Raw genomic sequence first — 18,967 nt, forward strand, 5'->3', positions numbered from 1 at the left:
ATGCCCGGCTGATTTTTTGATTTATTGTAGAGATGAGGTCTCGCTGCCCAGGCGGGTCTCGAACCCGGGTTTTCAGGCAATCCACTCACCTCAGCCTCCCAAAGGCGTGGGATTACAGGCTGAGCCACCGAGCCCGGCTCTGAGTTAGATTTATGAGTGCTTTAGTTGGTGTTCAGAGTTTCCTTTCCTGGTATCTGTGGCCTGCCCTGAGGTCTGAGTGAGCAATTGTGTACAGTCGTCTAAATCTGATGCTTTTTGCCACTGACCTTCTGGCAACAATCGCTTTGAAACCCTTTTTATTTTCTCCTTGTAAAAATCATGATCCCCAAATAAGCAAAAATGTTTTGATTATAGTATGTTAAGTATGTATATGTTAACTTCATCCCTTTTGAACTTCCAGCCAAGGTAGCTTTAGTAAAATGTCGAGACTTGCACTGGGCTATGATGGCGCATCGGGACCAAAGAGACGTGAGCCTGAGTTCCCTCCGAATGTTAATCGTGACTGATGGCGCCAACCCCTGTGAGTATTTCTGCTGTGTGGCTCTGGGAATTCCCTGGCCTTTAGTGGTGAGGCTTTTTTCCCCTCTTTCTATAAGCTTTTTTTTTAATAACATTTGTATTGAGATATAATTCACATTCCATAAATCTCACCCATTTAAAGTGTATACTTCAATGTTTTGGTATATTCACAGAGTTATGAAACCATCACCACAGTCTATATTGAGAACATTTGTATTGTCCCAAGAAGAAACCACCCATGATCAGTCACTTCACTCCCCACCTCCCTACTTCCCCAGCTCTAGACAACCACTAACCTCTCTGTCTCTCTGGACTTATCTATTCTGAGCATTTCTTTTTTTTGAGTTAGAGTGTCACTCTGTCACCCAGGCTGGAGTGTGTGGCATGCTCGTAGCCACCCTAACCTCGACTTGCTGGGCTCAGGCGATCCTTCCGCCTCAGCCTTCCAAGTAGCTGGAACCACAGGTGCACGCCACCATGCCCTGCTAATTTTTTGATTTATTGTAGAGACGAGGTCTTGCCAAGTTGCCCAGGCTGGCCTTGAACCCCTGGGCTCAGGTAGTCCTCTTGCCCCTACCTCCCAAAATGCTAGGATTCATAGGTGTGAGTCACCACTTCCGGCTACTCTGAGCATTTCATATAAATGCAGCCACACAGTATGTAGTCTTTTGTGATGGCCTTCTTTCACTAAGTTAATGTTTTCAAGGTTCATCCATGTTGTAGCATCTGTCAATACTTCGTTCCCTTCTATTGCTCAATAATATTACAGTGTATATCGTAGATGTGCCACATTTTATTTATGCATTCATCTTTTGATGGATTTATAAGCTTTTAAACTATTCTTTCTTGCTCAGTTTTTTATATTCTCTTTCCATTCTGTAACTGTGGATATTCTTTAGATAACAGGAGCAATACAAAGGTGACTTGAGTTAGCCAAGTGTCTGGACTTTATGTAAATTCCCCCTAGCAGCATAATCAAAGGTGTTTGCAAATACTTAGAGATCATACTGTGTTGTCTACTTTTCCATGCAAGCACAAAATCCCAATCCTTTGTGCAGTAGAATTAGGTAAAGCATTAGATATCACGCTCTTTGTCATAAATGGATTTTTTTCAGTGGTCACATTGGTCATCCTGGTTTAAAGCATAGGCATGAGGCCACACATGGTGGCTCACATGTGTAATCCCAGCACTTTGAGGGGCTAAGGCAGGAGGATTGCTTGAGGCCAAGAGTTCAAGACCAGCCTGGGAAACATAGACCCCCCCCAGTTCTATTAGATAGATAGATAGATAGATAGATAGATAGATAGATAGATAGATAGATAGATATAGATGTATATATATATGTGTATATATATGTAAACTAAACCACACAGATACGGGGATCCCTTATAAGAAAATGTCAGAATAACACATAGAAGAAGGTGGAACTAAAGCCCTACTAGATCTTATATACTGGCTATATTAGTTCTTTTATTTGTTTATTTTTTTGAGTTGGAGTCTCACTCTGTTGCCCAGACTAGAGTTCAGTGGCACACTCCCGGCCACCGCAGCCTTAACCTGCTGGGCTCCTGCGATCCTTCCGCTTCAGCCTTCCAAGGAGCCATAACTACAGGCGCATGCTACCACGCCTGGCTAATTTTTTTTTATTTATTGTAAAGATGAGGTCTGACCAAGTTGCCCAGGCATATCTCAAACCCACGGGCTCAGGCAATCCACTCCTCACCTCAGCCTCCCAAAGCACAGGATTACAGGCTGAGCCACCGAGCCCGGCTTATATTAGCTCTTGAGGAAGAGTTGCTGAGTTACAAACAGGCTGCATATTGCCTACAGTGGTATCTCTGATTTTTTTCTTTTTGAGTTGGAGTCTCACTCTGTCGCCCAGACTGGAGTGCAGTGGCACATTCCCGGCCACCGCAGCCTCGACCTACTGTGCTCTGGCGATCCTTCTGCCTCAGCCTTCCAAGTAGCCAGAATTACAGGGGTGTGCTACCATACCTGGCTAATTTTTTTTGATTTATTGTAGGGACGAGGTCTCACCAAGTTGCCCGACTGGAGTCTCGAACCCACGGGCCCAGGCAATCCACTCACCTCAGCCTCCCAAAGTGCTGGGATTACAGGCTAAGCCACCGAGCCTGGCCCGGCTATCTCTGATAATGATTTGCCTTATTCCAAGTAGTAACTTAATATTCTGACAGTGGCCTTTTGTAGGCTAAATGATTAATTTCTCTTTGAAATGTATCAAACCTATCAACAGGATGCCTGAATGAAATGTAATTGTATACCTAACCCTTAACTGTACCCCACAAAACCTTAATAAAAAATATTTTAAAAAAAAGAAATGTATCAAACCACCTCATAGGCACAGTAAAATATTTATATGGAATTAACAACATATAATGTAAGTCCTCATGAGAAACAAATACTGGGAGGACCAAAAAAACCCAGAATTTATTGATTAAAAATTGTTTACTTATTCTTACATGTTAAAACTTCTGCCACCTTCAAAGTACTCCCCATTTGATACAATACCCTTATCGAGATGCTTTTTCCACTACTCAAAATAGTTTTTGAACTCGTCAGTCAGTCTTATAGTACTTCTGCCGTTTTTTGTTTTACCTCTTCCACATCAGCAAATTGTTTTCCTTTGAAGACTTTTTTCATCCTATGAAACATAAAGAAGTCACTCGGGGCAAGATTAGATGAATAGGGAGGATGGGGCACAGGGAACATGCTGATTTTGGTCAAAACTGCTGAACACTCAGCACAGTGTGGACAGGTGTATTCGTAAATCGCCCATCGTGAAATGGGCAAATGTGTTGAAAGAATCTCCAAAAAGAATTCACTAAAACCCAACGCAGCCTCTCACAACACTCGTGGTACACTGATGCTGATGGGTCCCTAGAACACTTACCTAGCGGGGAAAGCCTGTGCTACAAGGGGCTTGCCTCCAACAAAAATAATTCTGAGTTTTTTAGGTCCCCCTTTTCTGTGAACTTTCCTCTCTTTACCATTTTCCTGCAATGTTGAAAATCCCAATTTCAGCTTTAGGTTGATCTGTTCCAACTCCTTAGGGTCTGTGTCATCCTGTGATGCCTTCCTGAGTCTGTTCCAAAGCCATGGGCTGAAGCCTGAGGCCATCTGTCCATGTGCTACGTCCGCTGAAGCCATGACTGTAGCAATCCGCAGGTACTGTTCAGGATATCAGATGCTCTTGGTGTGTGTTACAATTTGGATGAAATATGCAGTATTTACCAGGTGGTGTCATAGGGGTATTAACTTATTTTCTGCTTCATAAGCCTAAAAGTGAAAGTTACTTTGTAGTTTCAAGCATTTCATTTATTTTTCTTACTCTTGCCCAAATGTATGCAGTAAATTGAAAATTTGCTTTGGTTAATCTCCCTTCATATTTGTGAATTAGTTCTTGGTGTGTGTGTGTGCAATCCTTCTACCTCAGCTTTCCAAGTAACTGGAACCACAGGCACACACCACCACACCCAGCTAATTTTTTTATTTATTGTAGAGACAAAGTCTTGCCAAATTCCTAGGCTGGTCTTAAACCCCTGGGCTCAGGCAATCCTTTGTCTCCACCTCCCAAAGTGCTGGGATTACAGGCGTAAGCCACCACTCCTGACGTTGTGAATTAGTTCTTTTTCTGTTTCATTTTGCTCTTCAGAATCCTTAGTGTCTTGGGTTAGAAACAGGCTAATTCTTGATTGTAGCTTAAGTATGGATAGAACATGTATCATACACCCAAGACCAGTATATTCTTAACAACTGATTACCCTGTATAGTACCCAGAGGAAATGTATTTTCCTATGTCTTATTTTTTGTCTTGGTATTATTTAATTTGCCAAACCTGAAGGGTTTATTTTCTTTTCAGGCCTGGAGTCCCAGGGGCCCCTCTGCCAGGAAGAGCCATTCTCTCAATGAATGGATTGAGCTATGGGGTAATACGGGTCAATACTGAAGATAAAAATTCCGCACTGACGGTCCAGGATGTGGGGCATGTCATGCCTGGTGGTGAGTTGGGAGGAACACCATTTGAGTTTTCATCAGGATTCGTTGTCAGAGATAGTATAGCCTGATAAAGTAGGCAATCCAAAGCCAGGAATCCTCAATTCAGTACTTAGTCTCACAAAGCCTCTGACAGTTAAGTAGTTATAATCATACTGACTGTCCAGCAGTGTTGTATGTTTTCTCGACTGTGGATGCTTCCGGTACACCTCACATGGAAGGCTAAGTACTGAGTGACACTAAAGTTACCTGGTTTTCACTATAATTGCCACACCATTGGGTCTGGCCAAAAATTAGAGCATACTGCTTCCAAGAATGTATTCGTTTGATCTGCCTAGGGGTACCAGCTAATTCATCTAACTTGTGTATTTGGATTTTGCAATTACTCTTAATATATCACTGTCTCTCCAACCTTTAAATTTCAAATCTACTAGCTGGTCATGGTGACTCACGCCTGTAACCCCAGCACTTGGGAGGCAGAGGTGAGAGGATTACCTGAGCCCACAGGTTCGAGACCAGACTGGGCATCTTAGCGAGACCTCATCTCTACAGTAAATCAAAAAATTAGCTGGGTGTGGTGGCATGTGCCTGTGATTCCAGCTACTTGGAAGGCTGAGGTGGAAGGAACGCCTAAGTCCAGAAGGTCGAGGCTGCGGTGGCTGTGAGCATGCCACTGCACTTCCAGCCTGGGCTACAGAATGAGAACTCCAACTCAAAAGTTTTTTTTAGCCAGGCTTGGTGGCTCAGGCTGTAATCTCGCACTTTGGGAGGCTAAGGTAAGTGGATTGCCTGAGCCCGCGGGTTCGAGACAACTTGGCGAGATCTCATCTCTACAATAAATCAAAAATCAGCCGGGCATGGTAGCGCGTGCCTGTATTTCCAGATACTTGGAAGGCTGAGGCGGATGGATCGCCGGAGCCCAGCAGGTCGAGGCTGCAGTGGGCGGGAGTGGCCACTGCACTCCAGTCTGTGCAACAGAGTGAGATTCCAACTCAAAAAAAAAAAAATTAAAGCTGGGCTCGGTGGCTCAGCCTGTAATGCCGCGCCTTTGGGAGGCTGAGGTGAGTGGATTGCCTGAGCCCGTGGGTTCGAGACCCGCCTGGGCAACTTGACGAGACCTCATCTCTACAATAAATAAAAAAATTAGCCAGGCGTGGTAGCACGTGCCTGTAGTTCCAGCTACTTGGAAGGCCGGAGCTCAGCAGGTCAAGGCTGCAGTGGCCGGGAGCGGCCACTGCACTCCTGTCTGGGTGACAGAGTGAGACTCCAACTCAAAAAAAAAAAATTATAAAAATAAATAAATAAAAAGATTTTTTTTCCCAAATAACAATGTAGCTTCAGATTTATTCCTGTTTGATATTTTTACTTAATACCAGCATTCCTGTTTGATATTTTTACTTAATACCACTCAGTAAATGCAAAACTCTCCCAGGTTCACAGGATGGAGCTATTATTCTACAAAAGTGTTACAAAATCTTTGTCCCTCACTTGCATTTTCTGTACATTAGGAATGATGTGCATTGTGAAACCAGACGGACCTCCCCAACTCTGCAAGACAGATGAAATTGGAGAAATCTGTGTTAGCTCCAGAACTGGAGGCATGATGTACTTTGGGCTTGCTGGTGTGACAAAAAATACATTTGAGGTACATGATATTAACTGTTCAGAGGGAAATCTTTGGTGAGGTCAGAATGTCACTCGGTCAGATCCCCCGGCTGACAGAACAGAACATAGTGTAACATAACGGTTGAAAGTGTGTACCCTGGAGCTAGACTGCCCTAGTTCAAATCTTAACTTCACTGCTCAGTAACTGACCTTGGGTGAGTTGCTTAACCTCTCTATGCCCAAGTTCCCTTATCTTTAAAATGTGAGTAATAATAATAGTACCTCCCTCATAGGATTGTTGTGAAGACTAAATCAATGAATGTTCATAAAGTTCTTAGAGAAGCACCTTACACATAGGAAGTGCTGTTGTGTATCTGTTAGATAAATAAAGAGTAAGAGACCTCACAAAGAGCTCAAAAGTAAATTTTGAGAGTACGGTGATGGTGGCTCCATCTCTTAAGAGTAAACTCAAGTTATGCCAAATTAAAAATTAAAAATAACTTATAATCCTAGTGCTTTGAGAGGCCTAGCTGGGAGGATTGCTTGAGGCCAGGAGTTTGAGGCCAGCCTGGGCAACACAGTAAGACCTCGTCTCTCTTTTTTTTTTTTTTTTTTTAAGAAAAAGGAAAAAAAGCTAGGTATGGTGACACATGCCTGTAGTGCTAGCTACTCAGAAGGCTGAGGTGGAAGAATCAGTTGGGCCCAGGAATTCAAGGCTGCAGTGAACTATGATCGTGCCACTGCACTCCAGTCTTAGTGACAGAGTAAGACCCTGTCTCCAAAGATAAGGAAAGAAAGCTAACAGTGGGATGTCTGTTTTTGTACTGGTTTGGCAAAGTTTGGCAAAATGGGTAACATAACACGTAGTGTTAGGATGTGGGAAAAACAGATATCTTAATATGGTATTAGTGGAATGTACATTGATATAGCAGTTTTGTAGGCTAGACAATTAAAACAGAAAAGACTCATGCCTTTTGTACAAATTTACAAAATATGTACAGCAGTATTCATTAAAGCATAATTTATAATAAACATCAGAATAACTTATCCAACCATAATGAAAGACAGGTTTTTATTCCAATAGCCACCTATCATTTCCTGAAACTGACTCTGGGCCAGGCACCATGCTTATGTCTGTAAATCTGTTTGCATTCCTTAATTTTTACTTTAACCCTGTGGACATTGAGAACTCCATTTTATGACTGAAAAATTGAGGCCCAGAAAAGTCCAGACACTTGCCTAAAGCTCATACTACTACTAATTGCCAGAGCCAGAAATTGAACCAACTTCAAGGGCTGTACTGTCCTATCCCCAATGAAGTGGCACATTACAGGGCCTTTTACACAGTGGGCTAGATTGACTCTTAGTGACTTGGAAGAATATCCAAGATATATTATGTGAAAAAGCAAGGTACAAAACAGTTATGCAATATGGTCCCTTTTTAAAGTACCCCTAATATGTTACTGTATGCATCTTTTAAAAAGTCCAGAGAAGCCGGGCTCGGTGGCTCAGCCTGTAATCCTGCGCCTTTGGGAGGCTGAGGTGAGTGGATTGCCTGAGCCCACGGGTTTGAGACCCACTTGGGCAACTTGACGAGTCCTCATCTCTACAATAAATCAAAAATTAGCTGGGCGTGGTAGCACGCACCTGTAGTTCCAGCTACTTGGAAGGCTGAGGTAGAAGGATCACCAGAGCCCAGCAGGTCAAGGCTGCGGTGGCCGGGAGCAGCCACTGCACTCCAGTCTGGGTGACAGAGTGAGACTCCAACTCAAAAAAAAAGTCCAAAATCAGCCGGGCGTGATAATGCGCGCCTGTAGTTCCAGCTACTCGGAAGGCTGAGGTGGAAGGATTGCCGGAGCCCAGCAGGTCGAGGCTGCAGTGGCCGGGAGCGGCCACTGCACTCCAGTCTGGGCAACAGAGTGAGACTCCAACTCAAAAAAAAAAAAAGTCCAGAGAGATAAACAAATTATGAATGTTTGTTTCACTTAAGGGGATGGAATGACTGAACTCTCTATTTATATATGTTGTAGTTTTTCAATAAGCATTACTCTTGAAATTTTTTTCAATAAGACTTTTTAAAAATTAAATATATTCTTAAAGAAAAAGCCAAGTTTTTGCTTTTGTCCTCTTGTCTTTTTTTAGGTGATTCCAGTGAATTCTGCAGGTTCTCCTGTTGGGGATGTGCCGTTCATCCGATCAGGATTGCTGGGATTTGTAGGACCAGTAAGTGATGCTTTTGTGTTCATTTTGGTACACCTAATCCAAATATTTGGACTTTGATTCACAAAACAGAACAAAATCTGATTAGTTCAAGAATGTTACAAGGCCATGTAACTTATTTTTAGAGTAGTTCCTGTGAAGATTTCATAAAATGAGTTAATGTTTATTGTTTTCAATACCCAAGTTCACTTCACTGCTTCAACCTAAGACATTGTTTTTTATTTCACTTATTCTCTGCATCTTTGATTTAATTAACATGTTGCAGTAAGTTAGAATAGTTATGGGAAAAGTTAGCTTCACTAGCAAAGAGTAGCCATAATACTTGGTGTATAAAGCTCTTTGATATAAATCATTGGCTCTATACCATGTGTTATAGTAAATTCTTTGAATGAAAACAATTTGTTATTCAGCACATGGTATTTATAGGCACTGGATTTACAGAGGCTGCCGGCCACAAAAAGCCTGTTCTCAAAAGAGTTCACAGTGAATTTGAGCCTACGAGGATAGCCAGAAGCCAGGTCATGAAGAGCTTTGCATGACATCATGGGAAGTGGGATTTTATTTTGTGAGTGGTCAGCAGTCATTATTCCTAGCTAAGCCCATATCCCGCCAGCCATCTCTCATTACCTCCTACCCGCTCTTCTCTGTTAACAGCTTAAGTCATATAAGAGAAGATTCTATTTTATTTCTCCCTCACCATTTATGAGGGGAGCCAGGACATAGGTCTAGGAAAATCGTTCTCCTTGAAACAGTAGTCTACACCTGCTGTCTTGACTTTCACTCAGCACAAGGAACTTTCAAAGACCTAGCCTCTTCTAGCTTATGGCTCCACTATTGAGGTCCAGGATGGAGTTCCAGCCTCACACCTGCATTCAAAGAAACAGAGGAAAAGGAGCAGGCTTCCTCTCGTCTAAGGAAGACTCCCTGAGGCTGCTGTGCAACTTCTGCTTATATCTTTGGTCTGAACTAGTCCCTTGGCCAGACCTAGCTACAAGGGAGGTTGAAATGCAGTGACTGTCTCATTCTGTTACGAACACAGACTTTTCAGGCTGTATTGGAAATGGCTGCTTCTTTCCTGTCATCTGGGACGGACCAGTAGCTTCTTGAGGATATAGGTTATGTTTTGCTTACATAGCTCAGTCAGTGGATGGCCCTACATTATGCTCATTAAGTCAGTGAGTGACATTCACATGGCAGTAACTACTAGATAATTGAATATGTGTGAATGGTCAAAAAAAATTTGGGAATGTTGTAATGAATGAAAAATTGTTAATTTACTGCAAATGGGTCTGGGAAGATTATTTATGCAGTGATGCTTTGGGGGCTTTGATAGTAGAGTCTCCTGCTGCTCTCTTATCTTACTGGGAAAGAAAAGCACAAATTTCTCATAGACCTTTTTTATTAGCTTATATCTAATCTCGCTTGATGGAAACAACATTACCCTTATAAATAAATCATTCTCATTAAAACAGTTTTAATCTCCTAATTCTAGCAGCAAATAAAATTACATTTTTTCCTCTGCATTCATCCTATGAGTAGGTACAGAAGGTGAACTAATACATAAACATTGAGAAAATAAACTATGTTTGTGTGGAATCCTAGTTGGTTTCTTATAAAAACTCCTCCCAAAAAGTAAATATGAACAAATTATCTTCTTATATAGTATAAGGCCCCATTGGCTGTTAGATGCCACTGACTTCCCTACTGATTTCAGAAATGTTAAGATGTGAACCATTTTCTCTAGAATGCATAAAATATGGCATTGTTTGGTTTCTGATTTTTTTGTGTGAGATTTATTTCAAGGCAGGAAGTAAAATATGTCTGTTTTACTAAGTTATAGCAATCAAGGTAAATCATCATTACCTTTCAGGGTAGTTTGGTGTTCGTGGTTGGGAAAATGGACGGCTTACTGATGGTTAGTGGTCGAAGACATAATGCTGATGACATTGTTGCTACTGGATTGGCTGTTGAGTCAATAAAGACTGTTTACAGAGGAAGGTGAGTAGCACAAACTTGAAATGTTAGCCCTTCTGTTGGAATCTATGTAGATCTTCACAGGGTGATTAGAGTTGTATCCTTTCAATTCTCTTTCCAAGTGATGAGATTGTGTTTGGTTAGGCATAGCAGAAGCCTGACTTTAAACATTTATCCTGCAGCGTCTGGTTCTTTGGCTGTGATTGAGAGGATTAAGACATAACTATATCTTGTGTTTCTGATTTTAATTACTACTATTTGTTGAATCTTTTAGGACTGAGAATTCTAAAACGCTGAACTTGATACACTTCTTCAGTGCAGAAGTAATGCCATTCAGACTAATTGAGATGCTGCTCTGTAGGCATTTGCATCTAAGAATTCTTTCTCTTACTCCATACCATTTTAATGTGAAGATGGACATAGCACAAGTGCTAATTTAAAAGTCCATGAGCAAAGTTGATTAGATATCTTTTTTCGTTGCTTATTAATGCAAAAAAAGAGATTTACTACATATTTGAGTAGTCAATGTCCAATTCACCAGTTTACAATCATGGATATCTCTCTTCAAAGCAACCTTGGTGTCCCTTTAGTTTTTTAAGTAAGAAAAATTAAGGAAATGAAAAAGAACCAGTTTCTGGAATGTGTGGTGTTTTGTAATGGTGTGGCTTCCTATGAGATATAACCTCCATGGGGCGCTAGGCCTGTCTCTAGTCACAGTCGTGTCCCAGCCCTGGGCACAGTGCCTGGCACCTGGTAGGTGTTCTGTGAATATGTGTGATGGGAAGGGAGGTGGGTGTCAGGCAGGCTTGCTGGCTGGCTCAGCTCCCTAGTGCCTTCCCATTCTTTCACACATTTTTTCAGTAAATGTTTATTGGGTGCCAACTCTGTGCCATTGTGCTAGGTGCTGCAGCTGCGGCACTGAGCAAGCAGGTCGAGTCTTTGCCCTCATGAAGCTTACATTCTCACTGTGGGACACAGACAGTAGCGACATAAACAGGGAAATAAGAACTGTGGGAAAAAACACATGGGACGGGGGTGGCTTGCTGATGCCCATGAGGTGGTCTGGGAATGCCTCGCTAGTAAGGGGACATTTGAGCGGAGACCTCCCTCAGAACCAATTCCATCCTCCCTCCCCGGCCTCCCAGGTCCTCCGCGCTCTGCCCTGGCCTGGGTCTGACCTCTCCCTCCTGCTCTCTGCTTCACCACTTTGCTCCAGGCACACTGGCCTTCTTGCTGTTCCTCAAACCTGCCAGGCTCGTCCCTACCTCAGAACCTTTTCGCTTTTCGTTCCTTCTGCCCGGAAACCTCTTCCTCCAGATCTTCGCGTGGCTCGCGTCCTCACTTCATTCAGGTCTCTGCTCCAATGTCCACTCCTCAGGGAGGCGCCCCCCCAGCCATCCCGCCTTAAGTAATCACCACCCCACACACACCCCACCCCCTTGTATATTGCAACATGATAGTAGTATATGTTGATTTGTTTGTTCCGTCTCTAACACGTAAGTGTCACAAAGACAGGAACTTTGTCTTATTTACCACTATGTCCCCAACATTCATGGCATTTGTGCTTATTAATACCTGTTGTTATTATTTGAATGACTGAACAACTCCTCATTTAGATGGTAACAATCATGACATTTTCTAAACGAGTCATTTCTGGGTGGTATGGTGGGGACGTCTCCTCTCTGTAATTCCAATTAAGCAAAGCTTTTAGGACTGGTTGTGAAGGAAGTCCTGATGTGTTTGATCTGTCTCTCTTAGAATTGCTGTGTTTTCTGTGTCTGTATTTTATGATGAGCGCATTGTGGTGGTTGCGGAACAAAGACCCGATGCTTCTGAGGAAGACAGCTTCCAGTGGATGAGCCGGGTGCTGCAGGTGAGCACGCCTCGGGGTCTGTGTCCAGTCAGAGGTGGCAGCAACTGCTACGTAAGCTTTTTCTGCGATGGGCCAGTAATGCCTCCTTATTTTTTTCTCACCAATCATTGCTCGAATATTCTGGGTACTGTTAGCAAAACCAGATAATGAGTACTGTTTCTTCTTGTGGACCACAGAGTATTTTTCTGCTCAGGTTGCCAAAAACAATGGAATTGACTTGCCTCAGCAGATTCTTTCATGCCTAAGTGTTTACTACTCAAGAAAGTTTTAGCTGTCCGTACATGGAACACATCTCTGACAGCAACAATCCACTTGTTGGTAGTTAGTTACAGTTTTACTACATGCCATACATAAGTGGTGCCTAGAGTGTGAGGGATCCACAAAAATGTAAGCCATTACCCTTACCCTGCCAGAGCTTTGCCGCGGGGTTAGAGGAGGTGCGTGGTGAAATAAACCGTGAGGAGAGAAGAATGACTTGCGCTCAGTGTGAGGGACATGCTGCTAGCAGGCAGCAGCTGACAGGATGCAGGGAGCCTCCTCTTCCTCCTCCTTGGGACTCAGACTTGGAGTTCAGTGCCATTCCCTACCATGTGTCCTCTTGGGCAAGTCACTTAACCTCACTGAGTTTATTTCCTAACCTATAAAGTGGGGATAAAATGATCTACTTTTCATAGCCATTGGAAGGATTAAATGAGATAATCAGATGACATGTATAGTACCTGCATTCAATAAATAATGCTGGAGATTATTATTCATGCCAGAAATAATAAGCCAGCTGTGGTGATATACCCCTCTGTTTCAGCGACTTGAGAGGCTGAGGTGGGAAGATCACTTAAGCCCAAGAGTTCAAAGCTGACTGCACTTGTGAATACCACTCCCAACCTGGACAACACAGCAAAACCCTGTTCCTTACATTTTTTTTTATAAAGATTGTAAGCATAATCTCCAATAAAGAGATTAGAGAAGTCCACTCTAATGTTCCCTTTCCCTCTGTCTCTTCACTTGTATTTTTCTACTTAGTGTTTATTACCATCTAAGTATTTTGTCTTTATTTTGTATTTATTAGTTGTTTTGTTTTTTGGTGTTTTTTTTTTGAGTCAGGGCCTCACTCTGTCACCCAGCCTGGAGTACAGTGGTACAATCACTGCTCACTGCAACCTCAGACTCCTAGGCTCAAGCCTTCCAAAGTGCTGGGATTACAGGCGTGAGCCACTGTGCCAGGCCTACTAATTGTTTTCTACAGCCCCATGAAGGTCAAGATTTCTTTGTCTCTTTTGTTCAGAGCTTAGTCCCCAGAACCTGATAGCTATGCTAGCACACGTCATAGCAGACTCAGTAAATATTTGTTAGCTAAGTAGATAGTCCAAAGAAGGCATGGACTGTCCTCGCCGTAACAACTTAGACATTACTGGACACGTTCCCAGTGTCTGTAACTTCTCTTCGTGGATCATTTTAATTTATTATGCCAGGGAGTGGTGATGTTGTAGAAACAGTGACTTAGATTTCTTTCTATCCTCAGGGTCTGTGAGTCTGAATTATCAGCTGGTATAGTATAGGCTATTGGTGGGCGAAAATCAGAGAAAAGAAAATCTACTGAACATAGACTATGCAGAAAACACCATGAAGAAGGTGGAACTGGGTTGGACTCTGAAAGATGGCCAAGGGGCAGACACGCAAAGGGGATACTTCTCATACCATTCATATTTTCAAACAAAAACCTACTTCTTCTGTTCAGAATGAACTTTGGGGCATAATGGTAGACTTTTGGGTGAATTACATATATTTTTTTCTACTATAGAAAAGCGAGTATTCCTGAAATTTCACAAGAAATTTCTTACTTTTCCCTGGAAAGCAACTATAGAAATTAAGTACAGTGCCAATTTACTAATCCAATTCTTGTGAAAGTCATTTGGGTTGATTTGGGCATGAAGTAAGATATAGACTGCAACTCCTCAGCTTGGGGCATTTAGGTCCATTGTGAAGCCGTGAAGATACCATATGTACTAGTAGGTGAGAGGCCAGAAGTAAAATCTGGGTCTGTGTATATTGTAAACTAAATACCTAACCCAGCACCTTCTAAGGAAAGGCAGTTAATAGATGACTTACTGGATGATGTGTTTTTGGTGCGAAACCTAGGTTACATGTGCAACATTTGCTAACTTTCTGTGTTTTCTTACAAAACCAGAAATTTAGGAACTCTGCCAGACTTTCTGTTTCCCAGTCATCTGTGTTGGTTAATATAGCAGTTTGAGGAATATGATTTTCAAGTGTATTCCTTTGCCCTTTTAAGTTGTTTTGATAAAAGACCTTGTCCACCTTTATGATTGCTCTTTACGACTGTCAGTCTGTTTTCATTCTGGGGTTACATCTCCTATTCAGTAAGACTTATGGGTGACACAATGGAACCTTGCTAACTGGTATTAATAGTTGGTCAGGGCCAGGCTCGGTGGCTCAACCCTTAATCCCAGCACTTTGGGAGGTCAGCGCAAGTGAATTGCCTGAGCCCACAGGTTCGACACCAGCCCTTGTCTCTACAATAAATCAAAATTTAGCCAGATGTGGTAACTCGTGCCTATAGTTCTGGCTACCTGGAAGGCTGAGGTGGAAGGATCATGGACCCCAGCAGGCTGACACTGGGGTGGCCATGAGTATGCTACTGCACTCCAGCCTGGGTGACAGAGTGAGATTCCAACTCAAAAAAAAAAAACAAAGTTGGTCAGAGGCTGGGCACAGTGGCTCACACCTATAATCCCAGCACTTTGGGAGGCCGAGGTGAGAAGATTGTCTGAGCCCATGGGTTCAAGACCATCCTGTGCAACTTGGCAAGACCTCATCTCTACATCGAATCAAAAAATTAGTTGGGTGTGGTGCCATGCACCTGTAGTTCCAGCTACTTGGAAGGCTGAAGCAGAAGGATCATCTCACCTGAGCCCAGCAGGTCGAGGCTGCAATGGCCATGAGCATGCTACTGCATTCCAGCCTGGAGAACAGAGTGAGACTCCAACTCAAAAATAAATAAATAAATAGCTGGTCAGGGTTTTTTTTGTTTGTTTTAGTAGAAATCTCACTCTGTCACCTAGGTTGGAGTGCAGTGACACACTCACTGCCACCGCAGCCTCGACCTGCTAGCCTCAGGTAATTCTTCCACCTCAGCCTTCCAAGTAGCTGGAACTACAGGTGCATGCCATCACGCCTGGCTAGTTTTTGGATTTATTGTAGAGACGAGGTCTTGCCAAGTTGCCCAGGCTGGTCTCAAACTCCTGGGCTTAGGCAATCCTCTCGCCTCTGCCTCCCAAAGTGCTGGAATTATAAACATGAGCCACCCTGCCCAGCTAATGGTCAGTTATAAAAGGTAGTTGAGGCTGAGTGTGATAGCTCACACCTTTAATCTCAGCATTTTGGGAGGCCAAGGTGGGGAGGATAACTTGAGGCCAGGAGTTCAAGACTAGCCTGGACAAGACCTCATCTCTACAAGAAAAATATAAATAAATTTTTTTCTATAAAATAAATTTTAAAAATAAAAGGTAGTTGAAGCAGAAAATGATAAAAATGAGATATTCTTCCAGTATAAAGAAGGACCCCCAAACCCAGAATTATCTTTGGAGAGGCAGGTCCCTTGTAGTACAGGCTTCCCCCACTAAGTAAGTGTCCTAGGAACCCATCAGCATCAATGTACCAGCTAGTGTTCTTGAGAGAGGCAGCTTTCAGCTTCAGTGAATTTTTTGGGGGGAGATTCTTTAAACACATTTGCCCATTTCATGATGGGTAATGTGCATACCTGCCCACACCACACTTCAGCAGTTTTTGACCAAAAGCAGCATGATCCCTGTGCCCTCCCTCCCTACTCACCCAACCTCGCCCCTGAGTTACTGTTTTGTTTCCCTGAATGAAAAAAATCCTCAAAAGGAAACATTTTGCCAATGTAGAAAAAGTGAAGCAACAAACAGCAGAAGCACTAAAAGACATCCAAATTGATAAGTTCAAAAGCTGTTTTGAGCAATGGAAGAAGTATCTTGAAAAGTATATTGTATCAAAGAGAGAGTACTTTTTTTTTTTTTTTTTTTGAGTTGGAGTCTCACTCTGTCGCCCAGACTGGAGCACAGTGGCCACTCCTGGCCATGGCAGCCTCGCCTGCTGGGCTCCGGCGATCCTTCCGCCTCAGCCTTCCGAGTAGCCGGAATTACAGGCGCGCGCTCCCACGCCCGGCTGATTTTTTAATTTATTGTAGAGATGAGGTCTCACCTGCCCAGGCGGGTCTCGAACCCGCGGGCTCAGGCAATCCACTCACCTCAGCCTCCCAAAGGCGCGGGATTACAGGCTAAGCCACCGAGCCCGGCAGAGAGAGCACTTTGAAGGTGACTGGAGCTTAAACATGTAAGAATAAATACACAATTTTTAGCAAATAAGTTCCAAGTTTTTGGGGGCCCCCCCTTATATTAAATTTTAATGCAAAACATGTAAAAGTGTGTTCATTTGAGTAGAGAAGTGTGATTATGAGTATACTGGTTTGAGTTCGAGTCAACTTACTTTTTTTTTTTTGAGTTGAAGTCTCACTGTTGCCCAGGCTGGAGTGCAGTGGCAGGCTCACAGGCCACCGCAAACTCGACCTGCTGGGTTCAGGCGATCCTTCAGCCTCAGCCTTCCAAGTAACTGGAACTGCAGCCATGTGCCCCACCATGCCTGGCTGATTTTTTATTCATTATAGAGATGAGATCTTGCCAAGTTGCCCAGGCTGGTCTCGAACCCCTGGTCTCGGGCAATCCTCTCACCTTGGCCTCCCAAAGTGCTGGGATTATAAGCATGAGCCACTGCACCCAGCCTCAGCTTACTTTTTAAAACTATGTTCAAATGCATTGTCTTTGACTTCTGGGATTTTTTTGTTTGTTTGATTGTTTGTTTATTTTTCGACTTTTCATACCTACCCAGTAGGAATTGGTTTCTGGTTTTATTTTGGAAAGTGACTTTTATAGGTAACCCTTACTTTTGGGATTAACTTGCCCATAGCAATCAAGAGTTTTTTTTAGGAGCTCACCCCTTTTTTTTTTTTTTGAGTTGGAGTCTCACTGTCGCCCAGACTGGAGTGCAGTGGCACGTTCTCCCGTCCACCGCAGCCTCGACCTACTGGGCACCAGCAATCCTTCCGCCTCAGCCTTCCAAGTAGCTAGAACTACAGGCGCGCGCTACCATGCCCAGCTAATTTTTTATTTATTGTAGATGAGGTCTCGCCAAGTTGCCCAGGCGGGTCTCGAACCTGCGGGTTCAGGCAGTCCACTCACCTCAGCCTTCCAAAGTGCAGGATTACAGACTGAGCCACCGAGCCCAGGAGGAGCTCACCCTTAATGTGTCTTATAATTCCTACTGCCTTTTTTGCATTTGTTTTTGTTGTTGTTGTTTTGTTTTGTTTTTGGAATCGGAGTTTCACTCTATCACCCAGGCTGGAGTGCAGTGGCACACTCACAGCCACATAGCCTCCATCTGCTACGCTCAGATGATCCTTCCAAAAGCTGGAACCACAGGCGTGTACCACCATGCCTGCCTAATTTTTTTTATTTATTGTAGAGATGAGGTCTCACCAAGTTGCCTGGGCTACTCTCAAACTGCTGAACTCGGGCAGTCCTCTCACCTCCACCTCCCAAAGTGCTGGGATTACAGGCATGAGCCACCACACTCAGCGCATTTGTATTTTATCAATTGATTTAGATTATAATCAGATTATATGACCACAAAAACAAGAACAACTGTCATAAGCAGTAGAGAAACAGGTACAGCTGCCTCTTGGCAAACATGGTGATGTGGCTGAGAGCACAGGTCTAAGGAGGTGACTTGCAGCTTCCAGTGTTCAGGGTGTTGTGGGCCTTACCTAGATGTTGTGCCTGGGTGCACGGTGAATACCTACCATTTAGAGAGCTGCTACTGTGTTCATAATAAAATATCTTATCGTCAGGCTGTGTTATAAAGCTAAAAGATTAAAAAACTAGAGCACATGTTTAGGTTTTTGATAGCACTTAGAAGGGAACATGTTGCAGCTTAAAAATCAGTATCAACCGGTCACAGTGGTTCAAGCCTTTAATCCCAACACTTTGGGAGGCCAGGGTGAGAGGATTGCCTGAGCCCATGGGTTTGAGACCAGCCTGGGCACCGTGGTGAGACCTCATCTCTACAATAAATCAAAAAACTAGCCGGGGGTGGTAGCGCACGCCTATAGTTTGGCTACTTGGGAGGCTGAGGTGGAAGGATTGCCAGAGCCCATCAGGTCGACACTGTGAAATGGCCATGAACGTGCCTGCACAGCAGCCTGGGTGACGGAGTGGGACTCCAACTCAAAAAAAAAAATCAGTATCTACCGGTGTCTATTTAAACTATATCTTACCTCTCTTCTTTCAGTCTCTGCCATAGTGGAAAGATATATGTTTTCTTAATGACTACCTTTATATTTATGAGATCTTAATGATCTACCAGATTCTAGACCTAAAATGGAAAGAGAAAGGTAATGGATTATGTCAAATGTAGTAAAAGTAATCTCACTGAATATTTTTCTTTGTATTTTTGTAGGCGATCGATAGCATTCATCAAGTGGGCGTTTATTGTCTTGCTTTGGTGCCTGCCAATACATTGCCAAAAACTCCACTAGGAGGAATCCATATATCCCAGACAAAGCAGCTCTTTCTGGAGGGATCTCTACATCCTTGCAATATCCTCATGTGCCCACATACATGTGTGACGAATTTGCCAAAACCCCGGCAAAAGCAACCAGGTAATAT

The 18,967-nt window shown here is 43.2% G+C and overlaps 1 protein-coding gene across 2 annotated transcripts in view; it reads left to right on the forward strand.

Annotated features, from left to right (window-relative positions):
• DIP2B (disco interacting protein 2 homolog B) overlaps window positions 1-18,967 on the forward strand; it is a 142,824-nt gene that overhangs the window by 84,507 nt on the left and 39,350 nt on the right. For both annotated transcript variants that reach the window (XM_021707017.1, XM_008074090.1), the window contains 8 exons: window positions 401-520; window positions 3,592-3,706; window positions 4,401-4,540; window positions 6,043-6,179; window positions 8,282-8,362; window positions 10,230-10,357; window positions 12,092-12,206; window positions 18,759-18,960. In XM_021707017.1, the coding sequence (XP_021562692.1) occupies window positions 401-520; window positions 3,592-3,706; window positions 4,401-4,540; window positions 6,043-6,179; window positions 8,282-8,362; window positions 10,230-10,357; window positions 12,092-12,206; window positions 18,759-18,960 (1,038 nt within the window). The remainder of the gene's footprint in view (window positions 1-400; window positions 521-3,591; window positions 3,707-4,400; window positions 4,541-6,042; window positions 6,180-8,281; window positions 8,363-10,229; window positions 10,358-12,091; window positions 12,207-18,758; window positions 18,961-18,967) is intronic.

Source organism: Carlito syrichta, unplaced genomic scaffold (assembly GCF_000164805.1).
Source record: "Carlito syrichta isolate Samal-C Ts95f unplaced genomic scaffold, Tarsius_syrichta-2.0.1 Scaffold316302, whole genome shotgun sequence".
Classification (NCBI taxonomy): Eukaryota; Metazoa; Chordata; class Mammalia; order Primates; family Tarsiidae; genus Carlito; species Carlito syrichta.